The 27,984-nt window shown below is 39.3% G+C and overlaps 2 protein-coding genes across 2 annotated transcripts; one reads left to right on the top strand and one right to left on the bottom strand.

The window, feature by feature from the left end:
• Nucleotides 1-171: 171 nt before the first annotated feature.
• Nucleotides 172-12,534, top strand: CLC-E (chloride channel E). The gene is made up of 7 exons (XM_008798346.5): nucleotides 172-747; nucleotides 2,769-3,156; nucleotides 6,671-6,871; nucleotides 7,259-7,725; nucleotides 9,222-9,776; nucleotides 11,645-11,859; nucleotides 12,049-12,534. The coding sequence occupies exons 1-7, from the start codon at nucleotides 391-393 to the stop codon at nucleotides 12,080-12,082; spliced, it is 2,217 nt and encodes a 738-aa protein (XP_008796568.3). The 5' UTR covers nucleotides 172-390; the 3' UTR covers nucleotides 12,083-12,534.
• Nucleotides 12,535-15,947: 3,413 nt separating this feature from the next.
• Nucleotides 15,948-23,853, bottom strand: LOC103711978 (putative cellulose synthase A catalytic subunit 5 [UDP-forming]). The gene is made up of 14 exons (XM_008798332.4): nucleotides 22,605-23,853; nucleotides 22,274-22,469; nucleotides 21,947-22,158; nucleotides 21,754-21,856; nucleotides 21,423-21,594; nucleotides 20,189-20,455; nucleotides 19,755-20,100; nucleotides 19,523-19,660; nucleotides 19,292-19,417; nucleotides 18,991-19,203; nucleotides 18,581-18,866; nucleotides 17,753-17,946; nucleotides 17,311-17,661; nucleotides 15,948-17,230 (listed from the first exon to the last, which is right to left on the bottom strand). The coding sequence occupies exons 1-14, from the start codon at nucleotides 22,683-22,685 to the stop codon at nucleotides 16,646-16,648; spliced, it is 3,270 nt and encodes a 1,089-aa protein (XP_008796554.3). The 5' UTR covers nucleotides 22,686-23,853; the 3' UTR covers nucleotides 15,948-16,645.
• Between the last annotated feature and the right edge of the window lie 4,131 nt (nucleotides 23,854-27,984).

Genomic DNA, 27,984 nt, shown 5'->3' with positions numbered 1-27,984 from the left:
GAATTAGCCATCCAAAACTTTGTTTATAATATTAAAAAATTTTAAAACCTTAATTATTATCGAAAATGAGAAAAAAAAATCCCAGCAATTGAACAGAGAGAGAGGGCATAGCTGTCGCCGCGCGTAAAATGAAGGCCTTGATAACCATTGGATCTCGATCCATCGGTGAGTGTGCAATTGGCGCTTGATGGATCCAACTGCCGCAGGTGTCTTCCCTGGTGACCGTGCACTGTTCCTTTCCTTTCTCTTCCCCCCCCCTGCATCATCGCCATCGCCTTATCCCCATCTCTCATCACGCTCTTTCTTTTGGAAAAGGAAAGAAGAGAAAGAAAGAAGAAATAAACGAATTCTCTACGTAGTAAACTATTGATCAATCTATTCTGAGCGAAGATGGCTTTGGCACTCTGCATCGGAGCTTCCGCTCACCTCCGCCCTTTCCCCGGAACTCCCATCCCTCTTCGCTCCTCTTCCTCCTCCTCTTCTTCTTCTTCTTCTTCTTGGTTCCTTCCAAGGCGCAGCTCGAGCGTTGGGTCTCTGGCCAGCCTTCCCGGACCGAGAGAGGGAAATTCTAGCACGGCGAGAGAACAGGAACAGAGATTGAGGGGTGATGTCGCCGAGGAAGGGAAGTTCGGGAGTGGGATGGCTACCGCCATAGAGGAATCGATGCCCTCCAGGGATTTCGTCACAATCGCCGCCTGTGTCGTCGGCCTTCTCACCGGCGTCGGAGTCGTGCTCTTCAACAATGCCGTAGGCGAATTTCTCTCTCTGAACTCTCTAAAATTAATTGCCATCTCCTTCGCTTGCTGATTTCTCTATCTATAGCTGATTCGCCTGCGTTCTGAAAATAAAAGGAGAGTTTGTATTTCTCCGTTGTTATTGTTGCCCATAAAGAATATATGAGTGGAAGGAGCCATTATTGCTTGTTGGAGCTTGTTTTCTTCTTATCTATTCTCTGCGTCATTGCAATAATTGCGAACAAGAAACATAATAAGAACACGCAGGGGCGGCCCGATACATTTGGGGGCCAAGGCGAATCCAATGAATGAGACTTTTTTTTTAATAATAAATTTTTTTAATAAATATAAAATATTTAAAAAAATAATATGAAAATAGATAGCTATCAAGTATACTATTTCAACAAAGATACATGAATCTAACAAAAGTAGACAAAAAGTTTTTTCAGTTTAATATAATTTTTGAATGGAAACATAGAAATGTAATTGCCGGGCCATAAAACTGATTAAATAATTGAGATAATGCTGGGCAATACTGTTTACCATGTCAAGCAAGAGCAGGATAAGAAAAGGTCATCCCGTGGCACTTCATGGTTTGTCCAGAAAGAAGCCTCTCTATGAGAGAAAGTAGGAGCATTATGGGAAATTCACTCCATCTAATTAATAAAAGTCCCGTCCCACCATCTCCCCTTCAAGTGAGTACCCAAGCAGCAGCTGCAACATCACAGCACAGCAGCCATTCAACCCCCTCCCTCCTTTTCTCTCTCTACCACCCAAGAGGGGAGAAGAAACCCAGAGGAGAAAATTAAAAGAATCTCCACCCTCCAAGAACTCAAGAAGTCCATCTCCAATCCCTCTATCTTTCTTCCCGATGGCCCAGCTAGATCAGGAGTAATGTGAGGGAAGGAAAACCAAGACTAAAACCAAAAAAGAGAAGGGATGAAAGATAAGAGTGGCTTCAGGCGTGTATCAAGCCAACCAAATCCCTCCTCCTCCTCTCTCTCTCTCCACCCAAAACAAAACTACTGTCCCCAACTTCCCAAATTGCCTCTCTGCAGGCCAGGAAACTCTCCACCTCCCTTCCATCAAGGGGGAAGACTCGTAGCCTTCCATCAAGGGGGAAGCTCCTGTTCCTGTTTTCACATGGGGCCTTTGCTTCCTTTTGGTCACGCCTCCCGGAGGCCCTCCATTGGCCTGAGGCCTTAGGCGACCGCCTCGGTCGCCTAACGCTCGGGCCGGCACTGAGAACACGAACCCACTTTTCTTGAGGAAAAGGTTTTTTTGTCGGACCTAAAAGTTGAAAATTGATCCATATGAAAAGATGGTGTTCATGCAGATGACAGGGGAAACGAGAACGCAGTTAAATTAATACAATGCATGCTTGCATTGCCACAGTATCTTTTTCGAGTGTTGGGCAAATGGGAGGCTTGGTGTGCATAAGTGTACTGCTAGGAAGTGGATTTTCTGATGGATGTGCTGCAAAACTAGGAAGAGCAGAGTAAGATTAACAGAACGTACATTACTAAGTAGGGAACACAGTGTGGCATCTAGAAGAACTTTAAGTGAAGTTTTGACAGAAGTTGCTGAAGATGCTTATGTGAAGAAGGTCATCAGATTTAAAGGGGAGACTAGTGCACAGGCCTCCCACCACTGCAGGGTCTAGGGAGGGTCAAATGTATGCAGCTTTACTCCAGTGAGAGGTTGTTTCCATATCTCAAACTTATGACACCCAAGTCACAATGGAGAAACCATACTGTTGCGCCAAGGCTCACCCTTAGAAGGCCATCAGATATGACATTAGCGAATGGCCAAATAGTTGGATTAAGAGTTGCACATTGTGGTCAATCATATCCCAGAAAAATTTGGAACTCAATGCAACATCATGTCATCAGCTTAATGAAGAATCATGACACCATGAATGCTAATTAAAATCATAAATTAGCTTCCTGGTTTTAGGTTATTTCGAAATCCTTTTAAAATTGGTAGTGCAAATTTGTTTCAGTATTAAAAATCTGTCGCTTTTTTTTTCCTTAGGTGCATGAAATAAATGACTTCTGTTGGGATGGTTTACCTTCTCAAGGTGCCTCATGGTTGAGGGAGAAGCCCCTTGAGGAAGTTTGGCAGAGAGTGGTATTGGTACCTGCTTGCGGGGGTGTGATAGTTGGCATGTTGTACAGCCTACAAAGTTCTCTGCAAGCCCCCTCAGAGGGAATGCTATCTAACTTAAGGGGTGCATTGAGACCATTCTTGAAGGCCATAGCTGCTTCTGTTACTCTTGGAACTGGGAACTCACTAGGGCCTGAGGGTCCTAGTGTTGAAATAGGTTCTGCCATAGCCAAAGGAGTTGGTCATATTTTTGAGTGGCGTGGTGATAAAAGGTTGTCTCTAATAGCTTCTGGATCTGCAGCTGGAATTTCATCAGGTCTTTTTTCTATCTTTGGTGCTCTTGATTGTTTTCTGTTTATGTAAAAGCTGTCATTGGAATTGTGCATCCTTTAACGTAAACTTATTGCAGGAGATGGTCTATCTTGAACACATGAGACATATTTAATAGCCAATCAAACATGGAACAGGCATATTATAAACCTTTGTTTTACCTACATCTTTGCTGATTCTATCGGTATTCATTTTTCTTCTGTAAATACTCTAACATGTCATCATTACCTTAGTAAAGTGCATCTATACCTTATACAAAACATAAAATGATTGTTCTGGCATTCAGATGTATAACAAGGAATTTGAGAATGAAATTCCTCTCATGAGATATGGATCACTCACAAGCTGGAACAACTTCTGTTTTTGCATGATCTTGATTGAATGGGGAGATGTTTATGCTACTAAGTTTTTCTCAAATTAAATATCATATAAATTATTTGCTCCAAAAAATATCATATAAAGAGAACAAGGATTTTTAAGACTTTGTCTTATATTTGTGTATTGAGATTTACCCTTTATATTGTTCACAAAAATGTTTTTGTAATTTTGATTTTGAAAAAGCTCATGATTAGATCGTTTACTCTCTCTTGAATCACTTGGTCTCTTGGTTTCCAACAAAAAGAGTGGTTGCTTTCAATGCCATCTATTTTGACTTTGATTCTCCATTTTAAGCAAATGCTTTCAAAAGTTTTTAAACTCTCAAGCAGAATTGGGAGAAGGACTGATGTCCCCTTTTCTTGTTAAATTTTTAGTAAATATAGAAGTGTTATCACCAAAGTATAGCTGTTACACTATTAAAAACATAATGAATATAATTAATAATGGCTGTTGCACAATCTGCTGATCAGTTAATGACTTTCAGATCATCTCTTTGGGGAAGGTCGATTATAAGCTACAGTATCACTTGGCACTGTGGGATGGTTAAGTTTCTAAAGTCCATGGAGAAGACTGAAGAGACTTTTTAAAAAGAGTTTAATAGCCAACTTGTACTTAATCAAGGTCTTGAAACTCGATTTCAGATTGGTTTCAGTTGAGCTTGTTGTGCTTTGTTTTCTGTAGTTTTATCCAAGTTTTGGATTTCTGAACACAAAAAAATGACTGAAAACAACAGCAAGACCATAAAACATATATTATAAAAATTTAAAGTACATATTTTTTGGAGTTATTGGATGTATTGTTCAGTGTTCTAGAGTAAAAGATTGAGACCATAAGAAAATAAAAAAATTATAAATAAAATGCTTGAAAATTATGTTGCATTTGAAGTATGACATATAATTGAGTTGTTTGATAAATCCTGTTATCTACTACATCCCTAAATAAATATGTATAAGAGCAAAAATACATGTATAAAACAGCAAATGTACAAGAACATGGTACATCATATGGGTTCGTACCAGTTCATACTAGACATAGTGTACCATACCGATACCGTATTGGTTTGCAGTATTGGAGGGCGTACTAATTATTAGTATGCCAAACCGACCCTCATAACAAGCATACCGACGCTACACCAAAATGGTACCGGTGCGGTGTCGAGTACCAAGATTGTGAACCTTATACAAAAACTTATTATATGATTAACAAATTTACCACTCTATCAAGTACCAAATACCCAACATATAAATATAAAGTTTAATTATAAGATTGCAATTAGACATAGCTCAGATGTAATTCCAAGTTCAAGTATTGTAAATATCCATTTTAGGAGAGGGGGAAGGGGGGCTTGATTGACTCCATATGCTCTTTTATCTTCTTTTTCCTTGCAAAATCTCTCAAAAATTTGAAGAAAAAAAATCATAGATCTAAGAAAAGTAACTTTCTCTTGAATTTCTTCAAACTAGACTGCTAATTGCTTCCAGTATTCTCAAAAATTGCAGCAAATGTATGTTTAATACTTTAATCTAATAAAATTGTTCTCAAAGTTAGATTTACAACTCATGAGTCAATAGTAGCACTTCTAGGCAACCATTGTCCGAATGCTGAATAAAATATTATTCATGTCAATTCCACCTTCAAAATTTTAAGTGCAAAAAATATGTTCAAATAATCTTTTTCTCATCTTTTTATTTTATTATATATGTTATCAATCAGCATATACAATGTATTTAAATAGTCTTTTTCTTCATTTACCTATATATTTCTGAGGCGTAGGGGGGTATATAGCTATTTATTTATTTAGACATATTAATGCATAAAATTGATAAAACTTGGATTGTTGATGATTACTAGAATGAGTAATTCAGACAAGACATTCTACTATAAGCTAGAATTCCTCATTTATCTCCAAAAAAACGACCCAGAATAGCACTACTTGAAAAATGAATAAATGGTCGTAAACTGATACTAGAGGCAAAAGAATTACAAATACTGTTCATATTAGTTCATGTGAGTTCAGCTAAAATTGGTCGAAACCTTCAAAATTGGATGACTGCAGGAACCCAAAACTTTAGGTCAGCTTCAGCTTGAATCTGGCTGAAACCAAATTTTGGCTTAAACCAAAACTAAAACTTTGTTCTTAATACTATAGTACACGTGTTAATATTGCTATATTCATCTATCAGTTTTTCTCCATTCACCCAAATCTTGCATAGATTGCATAATAGTTTCTGCATGGATTTCATATGTGCAAGCATGGTGTGTAATCTTTCTCATAGTTATGTTCTATATATTTGTTCACAGCATAGCCGCAAATGTTATTGTCCATATGTTCCATATACTTTTTTCCTTTTTTTTCAATTAAGTTTTTACGTAGATTTTCATGATAGTTTGTGCATGGATTTCATATATGCAAGCATGTTGAGTCATCTTGCTTGTAGGTACAAGTCTTTTGTAAACATATATTTCTCTTTTGTTTCTGTGGCATAGTGCAACATACCATTATTTACTCCCGGATTTCATGAAATTAGGATTCGAGTTTGTTGCTCTAGGACACAACAATATTTGCCCTTTCACAATCTGAAATGAGTTGCCATAGAATCTCCTTTGTTTTCATATCATTCTTGATAAGTTTTGCTGAACTATCATTGAGGGAATATAGATCTACAACAAAGGCGTATAAGATATTTGAGGGTTCTCTTGTTTGGATGACAGTCAATGCTAAACCAACCTCCTGCCTCAAGTGACCTTGTCTGTAAGTTAATTGGCAAGTGTTACTAGGTTCTGTAAGATGTTCAGTCAGGAAGTCAAAGATATATTGGCTACATTTAGTTGTCTGGACATATGCAAAGGGCCTCCTACTTCTTCTTTCAGTTCAAGCAATTTAAAAATGGAGCCAAAGAAAGATGTACAGGGATGATCTCTTGTGATTGAAAAAATAGAGACAATCTCTTATCACCAAAAGATTAAATCCGATCACATACTAATTAAAGAATTAGGCTTGTTTGGTTATTGCTATGTTTACTTTAAGTAATTGAAGGACTTTGCCAAATTGTTTCATCAGTTTATGATTTTCACTCCAATATGATTTTGCTTATACCCTGGGTAAATGCCATGCATTGTAGGTTTTAATGCTGCTGTAGCTGGATGCTTTTTTGCTGTGGAATCTGTCTTATGGCCTTCTCCTGCTGATTCATTCTCATCTCTTTCAAATTCAACACCCATGGTGATACTCAGCTCAGTCATAGCATCTGTTATTTCAGAAATCGGTCTCGGTTCTGATCCAGCTTTCACAGTCCCAGAATATGATTTTCGTTCTCCAAGTGGTACATTCATTTTCTTTGTTACACAAAGGGGATGCTAAATATTCCATGGTACTGTCAGCTTCTGGAGTCACCCTCATATTTTTAAATGTAGCAAATTTGTTTTGTAGAATATTGTTCAAATTCTCTACTATTCTATTAATTTTTCTAATGCATTAGTTTCTAGATAAAGTTTAGACTTTTAAACAATCACGTTATCTTTCAACTGTTTTTCTTCCATTTTTAAAATTTATTCTCTAAAAAGTGGTTTGAAATAAGTTATAGTTCTTTATTGGTGGGTAGAAGAAATTAAGTTAATGATGCTATCTTTTAAGCCATTTTTCTCATGCTACAGAGCTTGACAAAATTTGAAGGTGTTTATGTGATTCAAATCATTCAATACATTTTCAGAACTTCCATTGTATCTTCTGCTGGGTATCCTTTGCGGGTTGGTGTCAGTAACCCTCTCTGTGTGCACATCATTTGCTCTGGAAGTAGTTGATAATTTTCAAAGGACCACAGGAATTACAAAGGCCATATTTCCAGCATTGGGTGGTCTGACTGTTGGTTTGATGGCTTTAGCTTACCCTGAGGTTCTATATTGGGGCTTCGAAAATGTGGACATTTTGCTGGAATCGCGACCTTTTGTTGATGGCCTCCCCACTGCTATCTTGTTTCAGTTAGTTGGGGTAAAAATACTTGCTACATCCTTGAGTCGAGCTTCTGGATTGGTGGGAGGCTACTATGCACCATCTCTTTTTATTGGTGCAGCAACAGGGATGGCGTATGGAAAATTTGCGAGGTCAACATTGTGTGGCCCCAATCCGTTGTTTCACCTCTCTATCTTAGACGTGGCATCACCTCAAGCATATGGTCTGGTAACATTTTTATGCGGAATATCTGTCTACTTTCATTTTACGTTTTGACAACATACTGAAAGAATACGCCTCAGTTGTTTTCTTGTTTCATATGCATAAACTCATCTCTAGATTCTCCTTCCCTTTCCTTTTGATTTCTATGTTAGCATTGGAAATTTTTTGTCAATACAATAGTAGTTGATTGCACATGGATTACTTCTGGGTATACATTTAATACTGCATATAGATATTCAGTATTACAAATGTTTTCACATTTTAATCTTTCAGGCGCCTCCTCTTTCTAAAAGATGGTTATACATGAGCACAGTGGCACAATTATAAGGAAACTTTCATCATTTTTATTCTTTTTATTATTCAGCAAGGCTATGTTTGATATCATGAGTAAAAGTAAGGCATATATTTCATTTTATAAAAAAGAGCTTATACCATGTTTAACAATATTATATTTATGATTCTTACATTGTTCGACAAAATTATGTAACCAAATAAATGTCATGCTTTTGGTGTCCTTGCTGCATGTTGATACAAACTAATCAGTTTCCTTGTACATATAGACATGGGCAGAGCCAGATGGGGACAAGGGGGGACAAGTGTCCCCCCCCCCCCCCCCCCCCACTTCTCTCCTCAAACAGCACGTTTTCCCTTGGTACTCTTCTGTAATCACTGAATAATGCAGGCTTGCCCCTCCTAACATTGCTAGTTTGACCCCACAAAATGCCAAATGAGATCAGATCCTTTGAACCGTTAGAATCTTTTACCGATCTTATTCCAATTTTCTGCCACCTTAAGGTAATAAGATAAGCCAAAAAAAACATGGGGCTGTCCAGTATGTCATCTTGGGATTTCCTTTGATTCATTGAATGGCCAAATTACGGTTTGGGTTACTATGGGGTCATCGAGTTTGTTACATTTACCATGAGCCACAAGCAATGATAGAAGTGGATACTATAAGCAGCACTCATCAAAAAGGAACTATACATGGTAATTAATTTCTTATGCACTGAATTTTACCAATATGCTTCAAGTAGGTTTTATTTGTCATTCTAGATAATTACATAAACAAGGATGGCTTGGATATTATAGAAAAAGAGAACCAGTTCTTTGTTTAGGTTGTGACTTGGTGGTGAAACCATGAAAGGACTTTATAGCTATTATGGAGATGTGCCCTAGTAGAATCAAATTGAATAGGCACTGTCTTGCATTTCATTATGTGCGCAACTTTGTTGCAACTTTTATGTGTCAGTTGTGTATATTTTTTATTTCTACTATATACTTCTCAAAATTTTGATATCTTAGATTTTATAAACTAAAAATCAACTTATATCTAGCGATGAATAACAATCAGCACCCCTCCCCCCCCTCGCACACCCATTTAACAAATCTTGGGTCAGCCACTGTTATATAGAGCCTTCAACTGATTAGGGTACACTAACACAATTTATACTGGTTGTTTTTTCTCTCTGTTGTCCTTCACTAACTTTATTTTCTTTTGGCAGGTGGGCATGGCTGCTACTCTTGCAGGTGTGTGTCAAGTACCCCTGACATCAGTTCTGCTCCTATTTGAGCTAACACGGGACTATCACATAGTTCTACCATTGCTTGGAGCTGTAGGGTTATCATCATGGATCTCATCAAGCCAAAATAAAAAAAGAGATGCGGCAGATAAGTTGGACGACTTTAAAGTAAAAGGAAACAGTCAACAACCTAAAGACCCATTATATCAAAGCCCGGAAATTAATTATCTGGCAGTTTCTGCTGAGGCGTCTGATACTGCTGATTTATGCAAGATCGAGAGTTCTCTTTGTCTATATGATGCCAGTGCTGAAGTCAGAAATTTGGCAGAAAGGATGACAGTTGCACAAGCTATGAAAACGAAATATGTTACTGTCTTGATGAGAACTTCAATAGTGGAAGCAGTCACTCTTATGCTTGTTGAGAAGCAATCTTATGCAGTGATTATTGATGACAGTGGTTCCTTAGTAGGACTGCTAGAACTTGAAGACATCCAAAGCTTCAGCAGAGTCGCTAGAACAAGAATCATGCAAAATGAGGTAATAGAACAAATATGTTTTATACTTGTTAATTTAAATTCAGTTTGCCTGCTATGGCTGTCAATTAGGCTGGACCAAACTCTCTCTCTCTCTCTCTCTGTGCCCCCCCCCCCCCCCCCCCCCCCCCCCCACTTTAGCTGCACTCCTGATAGATTTGGTCCAAAGGTTTGTTGACCTTTACCCTTTTAGATTTTATTTTATCTTACTTTTTCCTTATCACATGAAAAGGCACTTTCTTATACATGTAACATGCACCAAAGAAATGCCTTTCAGTATCAATGTTATTGTGTTTGTATCAAGTTTAAAAGACAAGGATTATGAGTTTTCTGGTTAAGGCATATGACCACTAAGAACTCCCTGTTCTATGCACAGGTAGGGCCATATGCTTGACGTTGTTCCCTAGCATGTCTTCAGTAGCATCACTATGCTCACTTGATGTCCTTTATTCGCATCTCCAACCAAGCATGCTCTCTTGGTACTCTATCACGAGTTTTTACATCAGTAAAATTATTAATAGGCCCTTCCTCCTTGTTATAAGTTGCTTTGTCAGCTGCTTCTTTGACAAATTTATCTTGATGGTCAATTAAAGAGATCCCTGTTATATTTGACCGTTTGATTTACATGATTCAAGTATGTACTGCTTAGAATAAAATTTGACTGTAATTTTTTTATGGTGAAATCTGAAATGATATCATTGCATTAAGAACAAAATTGTGGTATTAATGAATATGGAAATTTAAAGCTATTGAGATGTGTTAAGATTGTAGCCTTGTTTGATCTCCTTTCCTGAGAGGATTCATGCCAAAACTGGCTTGCATGTGAACTTGATTTTGGCAATGATATCTGGATAGGATGTTGTGTTTTAGTTCATAAGTACTTTTGCATGCTAAGTTTGTGGTTCGCTTGAGGTCTGCTGGCATCACGTTCTTCCTCCAGAGAAAGAGACATGTTAGATGGGATCTTGGATGAAAACTAAAACATAAGGTGGTGAGAACTGGATTTTCTTGTCTTTGTTATCTTGATGTCTACCTTGATGACATGACTCTCTTAGGATGTGGAAAATGGTAGAAATGCAATTTGGATTAGATCCTGCGGTTCCATTACAGGTGTTGTTATTGATTGGTAATCTGAGAGAACGTAGTTCAAATCGGTCCTCATTAGGACCCTTATTTTCTGAGGTTGTGTCCATCAAAAGGGTTCTATTGATGGACCATGTGAACTTTGAACAATAGAAGCATTATTACCTGTTATGATTTAGTTGATTCTCCTTAAGTCCTTTGATCAGGGTTATGTTGTATTTGGGCGATTGGACAAATTTGGGCAGATTCGGAGTATATCATTACATCAGATGTAAAAACTCATCATACATGATTCCCTGTGCTTCCTTGCCGGTCTATTGGCATGAAAAGCAATCATAAATTCTTAAGTACTGAATGATGAAATATCCAACTTTTTTCTATCTCAGTATGATATTGTTTTTGGCATTTAATAATATTTTAAATCTCTGTATCACAAACTTGCCAGCTTGTGAGACCATCAGTTAAGCAAAATGAAGCTCGAATCTGCATCATCCTTGCAGTCTTTCTTTTCCATTTGCACTGGTTGAAATGGAGAATCATGCTTAGCATTCATGTTTACAGTTTCTCACATAACGAAACAAAAAAAATGGAAAGGATAAAGACAAACAATAACTCCACATTTCTTCAATTGATTGCATCGGTGCCATTTAAAATAGGTGTGTTCCATGCCCGTAAGGTCATAAACTATGAAATTCTTGTTTTATGTTAGATACTACCATTAGTTCAGATGTATGGAGGGATCTCTCTCTGGCCCCTATGCAGTCAATTAGTATTGTTGTTTTCTAGCAGGTAGACAGGATTCAGGTATCTCACATCTGCCACCTGAAGGGAAATAATTGTAAAGCATGGACTGCAACACCTGACATGACACTACTTACTGCTGAAAGGATCATGGATGCACATGGGGTGAATCATCTCCCTGTAGTTTCAGAGCACATCAACAGACAAGGGAGGGGAGATTTGGTTGGTCTGCTAGATAGGCAATGTATCAGCATTGCTTGCAGGTAATTTTCCTGATTAACCCCAGTAGTTTCCATGGAGTATCGGACATTCATGGAGGGAGGGAGGGAGGGAGAGAGAGAGAGAGAGAGAGGTGTGCTAAATCTTATAAATTTAGCAACCATAGTACACAAAGATATTGTTTCCTCCTACAACTGATATCTGTGGTTTTCTTTTTTCTTGATGTTATCCAGTGCTGCAGCAGCTAAAGAATTTCTCAGCAGCTAACTAATCAGTAGAGATGTGAAGCCTGATCAGGTAAAAGCAAACTGTAGCGCCATAACTTCGCTAGAGTTTTGACAGGTAATACAGCTCTCGGTTGATTTGCTGCAAACTGTAACTGGAGCCTGACCACAAAACTTTGCTGCTGATTGCTCCTTAACAAACTGATCATGGCACAACAGCTTCAGCATGTTAGTATTTAGTAATGACTTGCCGATGTCCATTCCTGCTCAATGTGCTGACAGAGAAGTGGTTCCAATTTGGCAGTTGCACACTTATACCAGAAAGTTGTCCATGGCCTCTCTTATGTATACAAGATCCTCCCATTTTTCATGTGTACCTTTTAATATGATACTAGATCAAACTTCCCTTCAAACAAGGTTGGATGCTTAGAAATGCTCCTGCTTTGACTAGCAATATCTGTCAGCTTTCCATTCAAAGCACCTCTTATTTTTCCATATCAAGTTGAAAGCAAAATTTAGTACTGTGCATGGTGCAACAGTGATGGTTGCTCCGAGATCTGTGCAAGTGGATGAAAAGAGTTCAGAGTGCTTGGAGATCCATCTAAGAGCGCGATCCAATGGTCGACGTCGCGAAAGAAGATCAATCATTTTTTTTTTGGATCAAATATACAACCCGAACCGCAAGGTGTGGTCTTTTGGCCGGTCCTAACCATGTTCTGCTCTTCCCAATCACTAAAATTCCGATCCAAGTCTTGCAAATCAAACACATGGCTATGAGTTCATACTAGTGGACGCCAAATTAAGTTGGTGATGATAATACTACTATTATTATTATTGTGAGGGTAGGTGGGTCCAAGTCTTTTATTAGAGCGAGATAGTCGTCGAGCATTGTTGAGCTAGCTGCAACCTCTAGAGAGTAGCATCAGCACATGAAAATTTCTATGATCTCCGCATGTTACGATGCATTCTCATGGGTTTTGACACCTAACCTTGCTTGCTGAAGCGGCGGGAGCCGAGAGCCATATAAATTTTGGCAGCGCTCGTAATTATGCCCCCGTTCATGTGGCCTACGTTTCAGGCATTGCATGTGATTGCAGTACTCCCAGTGAAGCTGGAGCAATAAGTCTTCGGCCATGGTATCACCAAATCTCATCAATGCTCCATCGAGCGATGATGAATGTGTTCATAGCTCCTCTTTGGACCATAGGCACATCAAAAAAAACTTCTCAAATTAACAATGTGGATGGACGCCATTTGAGGTAGCTGTCTCCGGGCAAACGCGTGAACCATTGAATCACTAAGAAATATTCATGACTTGGCTGTGTCTCCTACTCTGTGGCCCCTTTGGGAGCATGATAGCGCGCACCAAGTAGCTTGAGTTGCCTTGATGACCCCAGTTAAAACACCAAGAATTAGGTAGATATGCCTTCGAAATCTAATCATAATGGGCGCCCAAATGCATGCAACTTTTTCCGTTGGATTGTTATGAAGGTGAAACGCGTTAATAATTAAAGTCGACATCCATAGACTCTAAGAAGTTATCATAGATTTCTAATACAACCACCTACCAACATACGAGGTTCCAATGTTATTATACTTTGCGCCTTATCTATACTGATCAAAATTGTTATTACGTGGAGAATATTTGTCAACCTGACCTTGGAATGAACCAAAATTTCCGACCTTGGTATTGACCGAGGTGTCGTGCCTCGGTACTGGCCAAAATGTAATCTTGTTCTGATCAAGCAGAGAAGAAGCACCACGTGTTTTCTTGAAGACCGTTGGAAAGTGATTAATACATATCAATCATGCAACTAAGATCTCGGGCAACAATTACTTCGGCTCAGCCATAGTTGCATGATTGACCTAATTATTGCCACGTGCATAATGTGAAAAGTCGTTATTGTGCTGATATTACATAACGAGCTATTACCATGCAACTGTTGCATGCTCCATTGATGTCGGTAATAGACAACGATTTTTCTAAAATTCGACTAACTTGATGGTCGGAAGGTCCTCACCGAAAACCTCCTCCAAAAAAACTTTTTTTCAAGTCAAATCTATATGCTGAGAGTATAATCAGCCACGTCGCCATTATCACCTAATCCAAAGCTTTTTACCTCGGATCACAGCCGATCTCGATCTCGATCTCGATCTCGGTTTGGGACTCAGCCGAGCTCAGCTTGCTTCGGATTTTATTGGCAGCAACACCTATAGACCATGTAGTGGCATTTGCTTTAGTACACGTAAAATAAGCTTTGAACTTGACAATGGACTTGGCAGGACATGGAATGTGCACATGTAAATAGTGCATACAGTCCTTTTTCTTTCTTTTTTTTTCTTCTTTTTTTTGATGGAAATGCAGTGGTGTGTACTGCCGAGCTGCAGTTTATGCGCTTTGCCGGTTGTATTTTTTGCGTTAGTTTATGGTCTCTCTCTAATTAGTTCGTAGTTCGTAGTTCGTGTCTTTATTTTACCGTAAAAAAGGGTGACGGGGAGCGGGAGGATTGAATTCTTTGGAATCTCCAGAAGCTCGACCTCTCTCTCATTTTTGCTGCTTCTCTTGGAGATTGGAAAATGGAATCCTAGGGGAAGCGAATCACCTTGGATCATCTATCGGTGCATGTAACTTTTGTTGGAGCCTTGTCTCTCTATTATTTTCTTTTATTTAATGATGAATTAATTCATTCCCCACCGTCACATGGGACTCCTGCCCGTCACCGACTTTTCCGTGCCGGTGCGAGGAAAGGGCGGTAACTCAGCCCTTCCCACCCCCTTGGCGAAGTGGAAAACACCACCTCATCTTACGTGGACTCGAATCGTCTAACCCTAACCCTAACATGTGCAAACATGATAACACAGTAAATTATAATATAATAAAAAAATATTATATAAATATTTTTCTAAACATTGAATTTTACATAAATATCCTTCCACAATTGATATTTGCATATATATCCTCGTAAAACACTTGTTTTGCTATTCTACTTTTTTATTCTTATTTTTGTATATGCACCCACGCCATCTAACGTCGTTAAAAAACTAGCGGTTTCAAATTAAAATGACTAAAAATACGTGAGTAGATATATAAAAAAAAATAGTTATAACGATCACGATAGAGGATAAAAAAGTAATTTCAAAATTTATTTTATTTTTAATTTAAATAAATATAATTTTTATTAATAATGTTAGAAGAACGGTTATATTAGAAGCATTTGTAAAAAGTAATATTTTATGAGAGTATAGAAATAAATATAAATTTTAAAAAAAATATTTACACAAACTTAATGTAAATATATATATATATATATATTTGCTGGGGACCGCAGATGCACGAGAAGCCAGAAAATGATGTAATACTCAGAAGGCATACCTTGTAACAGGATTCAGATGATGTAAAAGAGGTCTCGAGAAGACAACGCGGCTGTTGAGTTGGGCTCCAATGAGCTCCCATGCATGATGAATGGGCGAGGAGAAAAGCAAACTCCCCCGTTTCCGAACTCTCAATTAGCAAACTGCCATTCTGGTCACGGGTTGCTGCTATAACATTATAGAAAGCAGAACTTCCAAATGGATAAGAGGAGTATAAAGCAGTGGTCCACCGGGACATGAGATAATACTAAGAGGACACGGGCTGACCACCGCCCGCCGGTCGCACTCTGCAGCTCACCAAAGAAAAGGACCGTCGGTTCCCAGACACCCAGGCCTCGCCTGTAAAGTTGTTTGCTTGCCGCCAAATAAACAAACAAGGGGTGTCTCAAAACTTGTCTGATCTCCAATGATCGAGTCAAAAGGACTTCAAAAAAAAAAAAAGAAAAAGAAACAGCAGGCCATGGCAAGCGAGGTAGAAACAGTTCGATTCAGTGCTGTTAATGACGGCAAAGATGGATGGGAGCATGATCTCAAAGTTGCAACAAAATGGATTGACATTAGATTAATATATCATTACAGAAGTATCTTGTGAACAAGGACGACGACACTATTATTACACACACCCAGAAGCAGCTCAAGGGAGACCCCATGGAGGCTTTGCAATCATGCCTGAGAAATCGCAGGGATCTTCCCATCTGATGTAATGACAGTTTTTTTTAACTCCTTGCTTTCCATTATCTGCAGATGTATTGCTAGAGATAGCAGGGATGAACATGCAGCCCAAAATGGAATAAATAGAATCAACTGAACACCTTTTTTTTTTTTTCTTTTTTTTCTGAAGCTTCTTCATGTCTAGGTTGCAGGCAAGGCCTGCTTTATTGTGAAGAACTGGACAATATATAGAGATCAACTGCAATGGAACATGGACAATGTTGATCCTTCCTCTCCCATGTCATCCAACTAATAAAGAATTAAAGCTGCGGCCGCCTATCTTCTACGAACAAACTACACAGGGTCATCCAACTTCCTGATTCCTGACTGGAGCCAAGGGCTGGACTCGGACTATAAAGGAGAAACAAAAAAAATGCAGGGCAATCGGCATTTCTATCTACAGCTGAGCACAGAATTCCTTCTCGTACTTGGGGAAAACTCCGGAGGACGTCTACCTTTCCATCTGCGCTATGGCAACAGAGAAGTTGCAGGTCATGGCCATCTGAATCCAACCATTCTGTGCTTAGTTACAGTCTAATCCACACTCCTCCAGAAGAGGGCCATCGGACTTTGCCAGGAATGGATCGATCCGCACCCACAGTAGAGAGAAGATGGAGGCAAGGAGAATGGACCAGACAATGATGATTGTAGGGGTTCTGTTCTGCCGACCAACCAGACCTTTGAGGAAAGGATAAAGGTGGACGATCACCCAGAATGAGAAGAAGAGCTTGCCAAACAGAGGTCCCCAAGATTCATATCCATTGTTTATCGCATTTGAGACACCGGCCACCACACCAATGATGTTCACGATAAGAAGTGTGGTAGGAGGGATGAGCAATGTGGTCCATTTGAATGTGTAGAGCTCCGAAAACTTTTCATCATCACCAGCCTTCGTTGTCACGGTGAAGTTGGTATCTATACCAGCAAGGACCTTCAAAAGACCCTGAAACACCGCAAAGAGATGCGAAGAAACGCCTCCAATAACCCAAAACTGCTCATTTCTCCACCAGTCATCGATGCCGATGCCACTCCACCTCATTTCCAGGATACTCGTTGCAAAGATGCATATGAAAAGCGACAGAAACCACAGGCTAGCGACATTGCTAAGCTGCAGGGAATAGCAAGTGTGAGAATGCAGAGCAGATGCCAAATTAGGGGGTTCTGTTTAAACTCGTCAAAAAGTCATACCTCTGGAGTGATAAATTTCCCTGTGAGCAAGCAAACAGCAGGTAAGGTACAGTAAGCCAGAAGTGGAATCGACGTCCAAGGATAAACAGTAGCATTTATGTATGAGAAACGCTCCAGCCATTTCAGCCCACCCCTATATCCGTACCAGAGAGGGCAATGTCTGCTCAAGAAAATCTCGACAGACCCAAGGGCCCACCTAAGAACTTGGTGAAGACGGTCAGAAAGATTGAGGGGGGCAGAACCTTTAAATGCAGGCCTGTCTGGTATGCAGTAGATCGACCGCCATCCATGACAGTGCATTTTAAAGCCAGTCAATATATCTTCTGTGACCGAACCATAGATCCAACCAACCTATATAGAGAGCAGAATAGTTAATTGAGAGCACAGATCTTCAGACATTTGGAGATCATTATCGAAGAATTAAAATGTTCAGAATAAGTACCTCTTTTCCCCAGTCTGTTTTATCTTCATAGCCACAGCTAATGACATGGATAGCTTCCTTCAACAGCGACGCTGGAGTAGCACCTTTCGGCGTCCCACCATTCTCGAGTAGAGTAGAAGCTACAAAAACAGGAGACTGTCCAAACTTCTTCTCCAACTTTTGTTCAGACAGAATTGATTTCTCATTCTCAATTCCTGTGAATGTTACATGAAAGTTAAGAAGTTGAAATTTATGAATGAAAGACCAAAGGACAAACTTTTATAGGTTTGACAAACATTGGGAACTTCAGCTATGCTATTTGTAGGGATCCCTAATGCAAAAAAGGAATAAAAAAATAATCTTGTTCTCAACGGGACAGCTTATTCTTGCCTCTAAACAGTTTCAGAACTTCAAAGTATAGTGAATATGGTCTAACAAATAATCTTTAAGAGCATGGCAGTCTCCTCTGTGCAACTTAAAAGCAAGAGTAGATGCATAAAGTAGCCTTTGATTTGCGATTTGGAACACGCGAGGGCTTATCTACTTCAAGTTCATTTTCTGTAAGTTCATAAAAATTCTTTTAACAGAATGCAAATTCGAAATTGTCCTATATAATATTGTCTAAAAATACTAGAGCAAGTAGAGCCCATTAAATGCAGATTGTTTAAGTAATTCAGAAACCATGTTAACAAGAAATCTAAAAAGGCACATCAGATAACTAGAAAAACCAGCAGGTCACTAATATATATCTAAACAATGATTCTAAGACAGTGTCATTGCAACAAACCATTCATCAGAATAACAAAACGTACAGGAATTTTTTCGTCAAAAAAAGAAAGGCAGCTATACCTTCAATGCCCTCTTCAATGCGCTCCAGAGTAAATGCAGGTGGTTGATTGTCTCCTCTCCTGAAACCCTTCTTTTTCTTTTCCTGTTTAGCTTTCGTGCTCTTCTTCTTCCTCCTCCCAGAGCAGCAGCACCCACAGCAGCACCACTTAGGCCAGCAGTTGCAAGTCCTTGTTGGGGGCTTCTTAGACTTTGGAGCATCATAACCATAAAGTGCCTGTCTTCTGAAAACACATCCAGTTCCAACATAAATTGGCCCTTGAATACCATCCAGACCTTTCATGTTGATCTGTATCATAAAGCTTGGTGTAATTCTTCCATATATAGCCAGTGTATAAATATTGAAATCAGAAACTAACAATTCAAAAGAGAAAATAACATGATGTTCAAAGAGCTGGAATATTCATGCTTACATCAAAGAACACTATGTTTCGGTTAGCATATCGATCATGTCGATCAATACCATCGAACCTCTGCGGGAATTGCACATAGCATACGTTCTTCCCCACTAGTGGATCCATCATGAAACACATTGCCTCTCTTAGGGCCTTGCTGTTGTTGATGTAATGGTCACAATCCAAGTTCAACAGATAAGGTGCATTGGTGAGTACAGCAGACACTCTAACCTGTCAAGACCAATAACAGCAACAAAGAAAGTTGTCATCATTAAATCAATCGAATAAAGAAAAACAAGTCTGATGGACAGGTTTTTACCAGAGCATTCATAGCACCAGCCTTCTTGTGGTGATTGAACCCTGGCCTTTTTTCTCTAGAGACATAAACCAAGCGTGGCAATTCGTTTCCTTCCATATCATGCCCACCACTTTGGCCCAAAAAGACCTGATAGTTCAGATAGCAATGAAATGTTCAATTGAAACTGCGAAGAAAGGAGTGATTGTGATTGTTGCTTGAGAGGCAGAATGCAAGAATATATAAACTGCAGACCTGAATCATCCCCGGATGATCACGGACATTATTTCCAGGCCATGGAGTTCCATCCTGCATTGTCCACCCTTCTTCCGGAACCTTTTGAGCTTTTGCAACCAAAGCATTGATTCGTACCTTGAATTCCTCATATTCCCTCTGCAATCAGAATAACATGCAGTATATCAATTATAAGAATTATTGCAGAACTGCAACAGAAAAATTTGAAGGATCGCTCAGCCTTTTTGCATACCTTCATTGCTCTCCGTTCCTTAACAAATGATGGTAAGACCTTATCAATTAGATAATCTATCTTCTGCTGGAAATACCACTCTGGCGCGCGTGGCTCGATATTGAATTTCTTACAGAAGGGGACCCATTTCTTTGCAAATTCAGATGTTTCTGATAATGCTTCAAATGTCAGCATCGCAGCACCATCATCCGAAACATAGCAGGATACTTTCTCAACTGGGTAATCTACTGCAAGAATGGAGAGAACAGTGTTTGCTGTGACAAGAGGGGGTTCCTTCATAGGATCCACTGTACTCACATATATGTCAAGTTCAGCTAGTTGGGAAGGTCGGCCTTCCTTCTCATACCTGAAGAGAAAATGCAATGAATCAGGCACATAGTTCAATCAACCACCTAAAGCTAAAAAGAATAATGAAGCTGGTAACTACAACTAACCTTAATGACAGTCTGTCAAGATAAGTTTCCCTTTCAATTGGGGTCCACTTTGGGAACTGGTCGAGAATCCATGAAATAGCAAACCAGATTTCACAGATTACAGATATGAGCCACAACGGGTATGCATCAGGAGTAGGATTCATGATTCGGTAATGAAAGAAGAAACCAAGAACTACGAGCCGGATTATGATAATCATTCTGTATGGGTTGATTTGGCTGGAAGGAACGGGCAGCTTTCTCGATAATGGTTGTCTAGCTTCATCCATTCTAGACAAGAGAAATACCAAGACAGATATTTCCATATTAGGAACAATAGCTTAAATTAGAAAACAGAAAGAAAAAAAAAATGAATATTGTAACTTATCAATATTGAAGCATATATTAGTTAAACTAAAATTTTGAAACTAGAAAATGACAAAATGAGAAATCACTGTTTCCCTAAATATCATATAATAATTCATAGCATTAATGATGATAAAACATCTATGGTCCATCCTCACTGCTTCATTACATATAACCAGCAGGTCTTGGTCAAAGAAATTTGGCCCACTGAACAAGTTCATTCTGCCACTAATTTCTAGCCAAAGCACTAAAATCTGCATTGCCTTCTGAAAAATGTTTCCACCTCATTCCATCATTCCCTTAAAAAATTTCTACTATAAGAAATATAAAAGATACATATCCACCACTTTGAAAAGCCAGAAAAGATTTATTTTGAAAAATTGATGAAGGTTTCAAGAGTCCACGACCACGGAAAAGCCAGAACCATTAAAGATCCATGAAAATGACTATAATTACACAAACAGTGAAAACAATAGGAATTCACATGGTTACTATGAGAATCATTAAGTCATCAGAAATTATGTACGCAGAGGTCGCACGTATAAAGTGCATCAGACTGTCTATAACTTCAGAAGAAATATCAAGTGGAAAGGCATATTTCATTGCGCGACCATGTTCCTGGCACTCCATAGGAATTTCATTCCAAAAAAAAATTGATGCAATGAAGCTCAATTATCATTTGTAACAGAATGGCCCACTTGAAAGATATTTTTCCAGGTGCTATTCAACTCTATAAGCTCTTTCAAGATCTACTGTGGTCTAATATACATTATCATCTAATATAATCTCAAAATGGCTATGAAAGTTGGTGACAACAAAACACCATCTCTATAAACTAATCTCAAAGTGATTCTTCAAGTTATCTAATACCAAAGAGGCTTCAGGAGCTTACAGTGGTAAATCTGGCCCATTGCCCTCGTTATCCCAATCTTTACCGTCATTATCATTCCTCATATGCATTTTCTCTTGCTTCTGCTTCCAATTCTCCATCCTCTCCTTCCATGCCACACTTCCATAGCCATACGCCGCAAGATCCTTAGAAGGATCCATGGATCGGGGTTGCACTGCAAGAAAAGAAATTTTTTTTTTTTTCAGTGAAAGACTATAAAATAGAATGCCAAGTGGATCAGGACTTAAGCTTCAAAAGATGGCACATCTGTCATAATTTTTTCTAAGCAAATCTAGGAACTAAAGATCCAATTTTGACTGTAAAATCCATATACCTGGAAGACTGGGATCCGCAAAGGGAAGTGGGTGAATCCTCTTTCCTCCCCCACCCATGAAGGAAGGGACGAGAGCGTGCTGTTCCGGAGGAATATCATCCACCTGAAAGGAAGAAAACCCCTTCATGAGTAACCCAGCAGGAGAAAAAGATCCAACCAATTGGCAGTAGAAAGACTGAAACAAGCTGGGTACCATCTCGCCATTGGTGAGCAGAGGGACTTGAGGCGTTACGTGAACAACTTGAGGCATATCGACATCACCCCCTCGGCCATAGCTCATGTGGCCCTGCAACATGGCTTCGGCCATGTACTGCATGTCCTCCCTAGTCCTTCCAGCAAAATTAAACTCGTTCTCAAGATCATCGATGCCATCCTCTTCCTCATCGCCGGCAACTCGAGCACACCCTGTGAACACAAACAATTCCTAAGGACTTGGCGACCAAAAAAAAAATGGCTGCAAACTTGTTTGAGATTAAAAAGCTTCATTAAGGACTAGGATCTCCAAGGCAGACATTTTTACCCTTGAGACGCTTGAACCTGGTCTTGCACTGGGGGCAGACCTGGTTACCCTCCTGGCGCTCGTACTCATAGCAAGTTCGGCAGACGGGGAAGGCACACTCGTTGCAGGCGACGAAGAGCTCGCCGTCAGCAGTGAGGCCGACATCGTCGCCACAAATCTGGCAGATTTGCCCACTGAGCTGGTGCAAGGGCTTCGGCTGCAAGACCAGAAAGAAAGGATGAGCAAAAAGAAAAGAAGAAACCCTTAAAATGCCCTCCGCTTGATCCAACCCGAAGCCTAAGAATGCAGCGGCCTACAAAGCCCTAAAACCCAGGCGAAGACCCGCACTTACCCCAGATTCCCCCTCGCGGCGGATGACGACGAGCTCGTTCCTGTTGTGAGAGCCGGCGACGAGACCAGCGCTCGCTTCCATCTCCACGAAAACAGAAAACGCCGGAGAGATGCTTCCCTTCCACTCCAAAATAACCCAAATTCCCTCTCGATCTAACGATTTTCTCAGCAAACCAGCCCCCAGATCCTAACTTTTTCCAGGAATGGGAGCGAGAACCGAAGCAAGAAGTGATTTTTATCCCTCGATTCGAAGAAAAGAGCTCCCTTTTGGCACCCAGGGCCGATATCAAAGTTCCCCCATCAGAGTACCCCTAAGATGGGGAAGCCTTGTGGGAGAGATGGCAGGAGGCCCCTGCCCTCTTCTCTCTCTTATTATTCCTTGCCTCTTACCACCCACCAACGGGGAAAAAAGACAGAGAGAGACCAACTTCAAGGGGGGGAAAAATAAAAAACCCAACTTCAGTGAAAAAACAGGAGAAACCCCTCACAACCAGAGAAAATACAGCTTAATTCAAAAAAAAAAAAAAACACGGCAGTGGAAGGCTAAACGAGAAGAACAAATTCTAGAACCAAGAAATTATACTATAGCCGGTAGCTGGGATTAGGAGCAACCTAAACTAATAAAAATAATGGAACAAATTATAAGAATATTCTCCCACACACTCTTTCTCCTCTCTCTCTCTCTCTCTTTCTTCTCTCTCCTTCCTTTCCCTATCTTCTCTATCTCTTTCACATCTCTCACCTGCCCCCTCTACGAAAGCTTTTATCTCAATGCCTCCGCCGACACAGCTAATGGCGTCAAAATTAACCCTCTCTCATAATGCCAGGAGATAGACAGCGGGGGGTGTTGAGGTGGAGCCGGTGGGGAAGGAAAAGGATAAACCCAGAGCACCCCGTGGACTTCTTAATCCCGAAACGGCCACAGACTTATTCGGGATAAAAGCAAAAGGGAATTGAGAAAAGGAGGAGGAGGAGGAGAGGTGGAGAGATGAAGTTATGGAGGGATAAGGAGGAGAGACTGCGAAAGATCCAAGCCGAGTGAGGGGGGTGGAAGGTGGGCTAAAAGTGGGATTAAAAAAAAAACACCGCCGCTGCCATTACTGAGGCTGCTACCGAAATCTAAAGGGCAGTCGCAGTTCAGCACGCACATGTGGGTTTCAGCTTCCTACGTGCTTCGCCATGGCTCTTAGCCTCTTACTCCGTCCTCCAGCTCACCATGGCTTTGTGGTCATGTGGCAAATCCCAGGCGCAAGAAAGTGCATGACCTCAGCTTGGACCATCTTGGCCAACAGGGTTTTTTGTTTTTTTCTTTACAAGGATGGGAAATCTTGGCTTGGATATCAGCTTGGATAAAGGTAAATAGAAGTGAGATATTTTGGTAACTTTGCTGACATGGTAAGACAAAGATTGACCCCTTAGGGTTGGATTTGGATTGTATCTTTCTAATGAAAAAAAGTTGATCTTTTTTTGTGGCATCGCCCATTAGATCGCATGCCGCATGGCTCTCAAAGCATGTAGAATTTTTTTTTCATCAATCTGCATAGATTTTGAAACAATCATTGCAGGATTTAATGGCGGATTCGCATAAAGAAAGGTATATCCTTTTTTGGCGCAAAAAATACAACTCTACCTTTGACTATAATTTTAGATATTGATTTTGAGATTCGACCAGCTAGGGACCTCTTAAGAAAGTAATTGAAAGAATCAAGATCTAGACTGTTATGTTAGTACAAAGTCTTTGATATATTTAAGCTATACTAGATCATGTGAGAAGAAATGGTTTTGACTACACTATTGATTAGATTATATTAGATCAAGAGGCGAAAGTGCATCATGATGGTGTCCATCTAGCTCCTGTGAAACGTATTCTTGTCTAAGGTGCGCTAGCTAGAGAAAATGCAATTTGAGGAAACTTGTTGGATTTTTATGATAAATTAATTTTTCGATGTGTCTATATTATGGCATGATGTGTTAATTTTATGAGTCGTACCCACATGTAGTGTACAGTAGTTTGAACAGTGCAATATAAGGGGAAGTTGGAATGTGCGCATGCTAGCTAGAGGAGATAGAATTTGAGAAGGTTTGCTGGATTTCTCGTGACATATATTCACCTTTCGACGTATTTATATTATGGCATGATTTACTAACTTTTATGAATCATGCCCTCATTTGGTGCACACTAACTGGAGGGTTGAAATTTGGGAAAAAGTTGGAAACGCCATGGCATGAAGTCATCTTCATATGTGCCCTGCGACATGGTTTATTCATCTTTGCAAGTCATGTCCTCATCTGAAGTCACCAGATAGAGATGATATGCCAATACACTAATTTACATGATAAGATGAAGATTATAATCAATTATTTTTTATGTATTGATTTTGGTGTTTGATCATCAAGAACCTCATTAAGATAGCAGTAACAGTATTAAAAGATATCGAATAATCTATCGTTAACATGTTCATTGGTATTTTTGGAACATATAAACTTATAAGGACTAAGATAACATCGATAGTTTTAACTCCACCATTTATATGATTAAATTAGAAGGTTGATGCACAGCAAGGCATGAGATAACAGGTTCATACGAATTGTGTTTCTGTTCAGCATAAATTATCTAAATAGAATGGGATTCAAGGAGGCTGCTAAATTTCATGTGACACATATATTCATCTTTCGATGTGTTTATATTATAATAGGACTTGTGAACACCTTTACTAAGTCATGTTTTAGAGGGGTGGAATCTAAGGAAGAAGTAGGAAACTGCATAGCAAGCAATTATCTTCATATATGGTGTGATTCATTTACCCTTGTGAATCGTATTCTTTAGAGCACAACGGATAAGATTAATACATCAGTAAGTTAACCAATATCATAATTAAGATTATAATTACTATTTTGATTCTTTTTGATTGATTATCAGGAATCTCGTTGAGATAGTAATAAAAAGATTAAAGGATCTCTGCTAATGTTTTACTACCAGTTTGCTTGATGTTCTTGAAATATATTGATTCATACTAATTGAGATAACACAAAATTGTTGCAACTCATTGAATTACGAGGTGGATGCACATCATGATAGTATCCAATTCAGTCTTTTGAGTCATGGCCTTGTTTAGCATGTGCTAGTTGGAGAAGAAGATGCAATTCAAAAGGGATGTTGGACTTCCAACTCACCAAACTTGACGACTCATATTCCCATCCAGTGTGCACTGGCTAAAAGGGTAAAAATCGAGGGGAAGTTAGAAACAACATGAGATGCAGTCACCTTTGCATATGCCTTGTGACATGGTTTATTGACCCTTGTAGATCATACCTTTACCTAAAGCACACCTACAATAGAGGATATATCAGTATATCGATTAATATCATAAAATTAAAATGATAATTGTTATTTTAGGTATGGATCTCTGCATTTGATGATTAAGAACCTCATTGAGACAGTAGTAGCAAGATTAAAAGATCTTAACTAATATAGTAGTACCATATCATTCGACATTTTCAGAATACACTAGTTTATTCAATAGCATGAAATAATTTTGACTCCTCTTAATTTGATCAAGTTAGTAGGTGGGTGCACGCTATTACAGTATCCAATTGGCTATCGCAAATCATAGCCTTGTCCTGTATGCAATAGTTGGAGATCGTTGGATTTCTGTTTTTACCTCTTTCATCTGGAGAGAGAGAGAGAGAGAGATAGGTATGCCAAAAAGCTTCCATTACTAATTAGAGTACACTAGCAAGAGTAATGCATGCATCAAGTGCCTTTTAATGTCATGAACATGATTGATCAACATCTTGGTCATCAGAAAATAATACACCAAGGAATTAGGTAGAGAGAGACATCACCAAGATACCGCAATCCACTATAACAACTAATTTTAGGACACCGTAAAGTATCCCCAGATCATCACTAGATTTTGGACAACTCCTTGAGAAGGGGAAAGGATGGAAGTAGAACAAAAGGAGCTTGTATTTTATCGATTTTATTCAATGGGCATGATTATCTTGGCTTTCTTACTAAATGTTCTAATGTTATCTCAATAGTCTCCAATTTGCTTTTTTTTTTTTGGCCTGTAACCCAGATGAGAGACTCCATCCCTCTATTTAGTAATGCTCACTACCACTCATGCTTCTCTCTCTGGCCCCAATTAGGTGACATCGAGACAAAGAAGCTTGGTTGGTAGCCAGTCTCACAATGACCCTCTTAAAAGCCAAAGGATTGAAAGGATTCTTTGATGGTGCGCTGGCCCATTATATCATGCTGCACGCCACATATATTTGCTCTCTCTCTCTCTCTCATTTACATGACATTCTTCCTGCTTTGGAGAGTTCTAACAAGTTGCCTTTTTTTTTTTTTTTTTGCTAAAACGAATAATTAACTCATATCTGATGAATATGAATACATTCAATAAAATCAGAAAACAAAATATCTCAAAGTATCCGGTCCCATCCCAGGCTATAAGGTACCATCTGCATAGCTGGCTACATAAGCGGCATCTCAACTTTATTGTCAAATAAGAAAGAAAGGGGGAAAGATGAGGAGATTAGGATAAGATAACAGTCCACCCTTGTTTGCACATGCTTTGGTGGATTAAAAAAAGATGAGAATACAGTCATTAACAAGCATGAAGGGCTTCCCTGTATTATTCTTTCTTTTCACCACCTTTCCTCCCACCAACTTCGGCAAAGGACTTTAACTAAAACATTTTTAATACAGTAGCGTAACTTATATATAGTGCTGCTTCCAACTGGATGTACGGTTTAGAAAACAACATTTCAACCGTAGGTGTAGCATTGAGCTTGGCATCTCTACGTTATATGAGGTTCATTTATTCCCAAGTCCTAAAAGCCGGTTAGTTGCAGGCAGAGACCATCGAATTATCGAGATCTGGAAGCTGCATTAGATGCCCTTTTCTACTTGGTTGTCTTTTCTTCCGAGGCCACACCGACAAGAAGGGGGAGACCTGTTTAACTGTAGATCCAGAGAGTGAAAGTAACCCATCAAGCAAGGTTTACAAATAACAGCCAATCAATGTTGTTATAATAATCGTTCCCCACTTCTAGTTTCAGGCCCCTCCCCATTTGTTACATTTATAATGACCATCACATAATAATGCAAATAACCAAGTTGTTATCATTCTCTTTGGAAATAATGCAAATGCCAAGTTGGGGCTGCTTAGGTAAATGGGCACCACTATATAAGTACCCAAGATATATCAAGCGAATAACCGATGTAGAACTAAACACACGCCCGCACGAGTCTTCACATATTCTTTGCGTTTAAGTTTTGACATTTTTTATCAGGCTAAGAATTCAAATCCATTTAAATCTAATCATAAGCACCACGATCGACCTATGACCAACTCCAATAGAACCATGCT

This window comes from Phoenix dactylifera, chromosome 11 (genome assembly GCF_051530095.1).
Source record: "Phoenix dactylifera cultivar Ajwa chromosome 11, Ajwa_hap1_PhDact_Kaust_v1.1, whole genome shotgun sequence".
In the NCBI taxonomy this organism is placed as follows: domain Eukaryota; kingdom Viridiplantae; phylum Streptophyta; class Magnoliopsida; order Arecales; family Arecaceae; genus Phoenix; species Phoenix dactylifera.
This window is presented reverse-complemented; position numbering and strand designations above follow the sequence as displayed.

Coding starts and splice junctions, on each gene's coding strand:
- CLC-E (XM_008798346.5), top strand. CDS start 391: ATGGCTTTGGCACTCTGCATCGGAGCTTCCGCTCACCTCCGCCCTTTC. Junction 748..2,768: donor TCGTGCTCTTCAACAATGCC/GTAGGCGAATTT, acceptor TTTTTTCCTTAG/GTGCATGAAATAAATGACTT. Junction 7,726..9,221: donor CACCTCAAGCATATGGTCTG/GTAACATTTTTA, acceptor TTCTTTTGGCAG/GTGGGCATGGCTGCTACTCT.
- LOC103711978 (XM_008798332.4), bottom strand. CDS start 22,685: ATGGAAGCGAGCGCTGGTCTCGTCGCCGGCTCTCACAACAGGAACGAG. Junction 20,101..20,188: donor CTTGACAGACTGTCATTAAG/GTTAGTTGTAGT, acceptor TTTTCTCTTCAG/GTATGAGAAGGAAGGCCGAC. Junction 17,947..18,580: donor CATTGAAGAGGGCATTGAAG/GTATAGCTGCCT, acceptor TAACATTCACAG/GAATTGAGAATGAGAAATCA.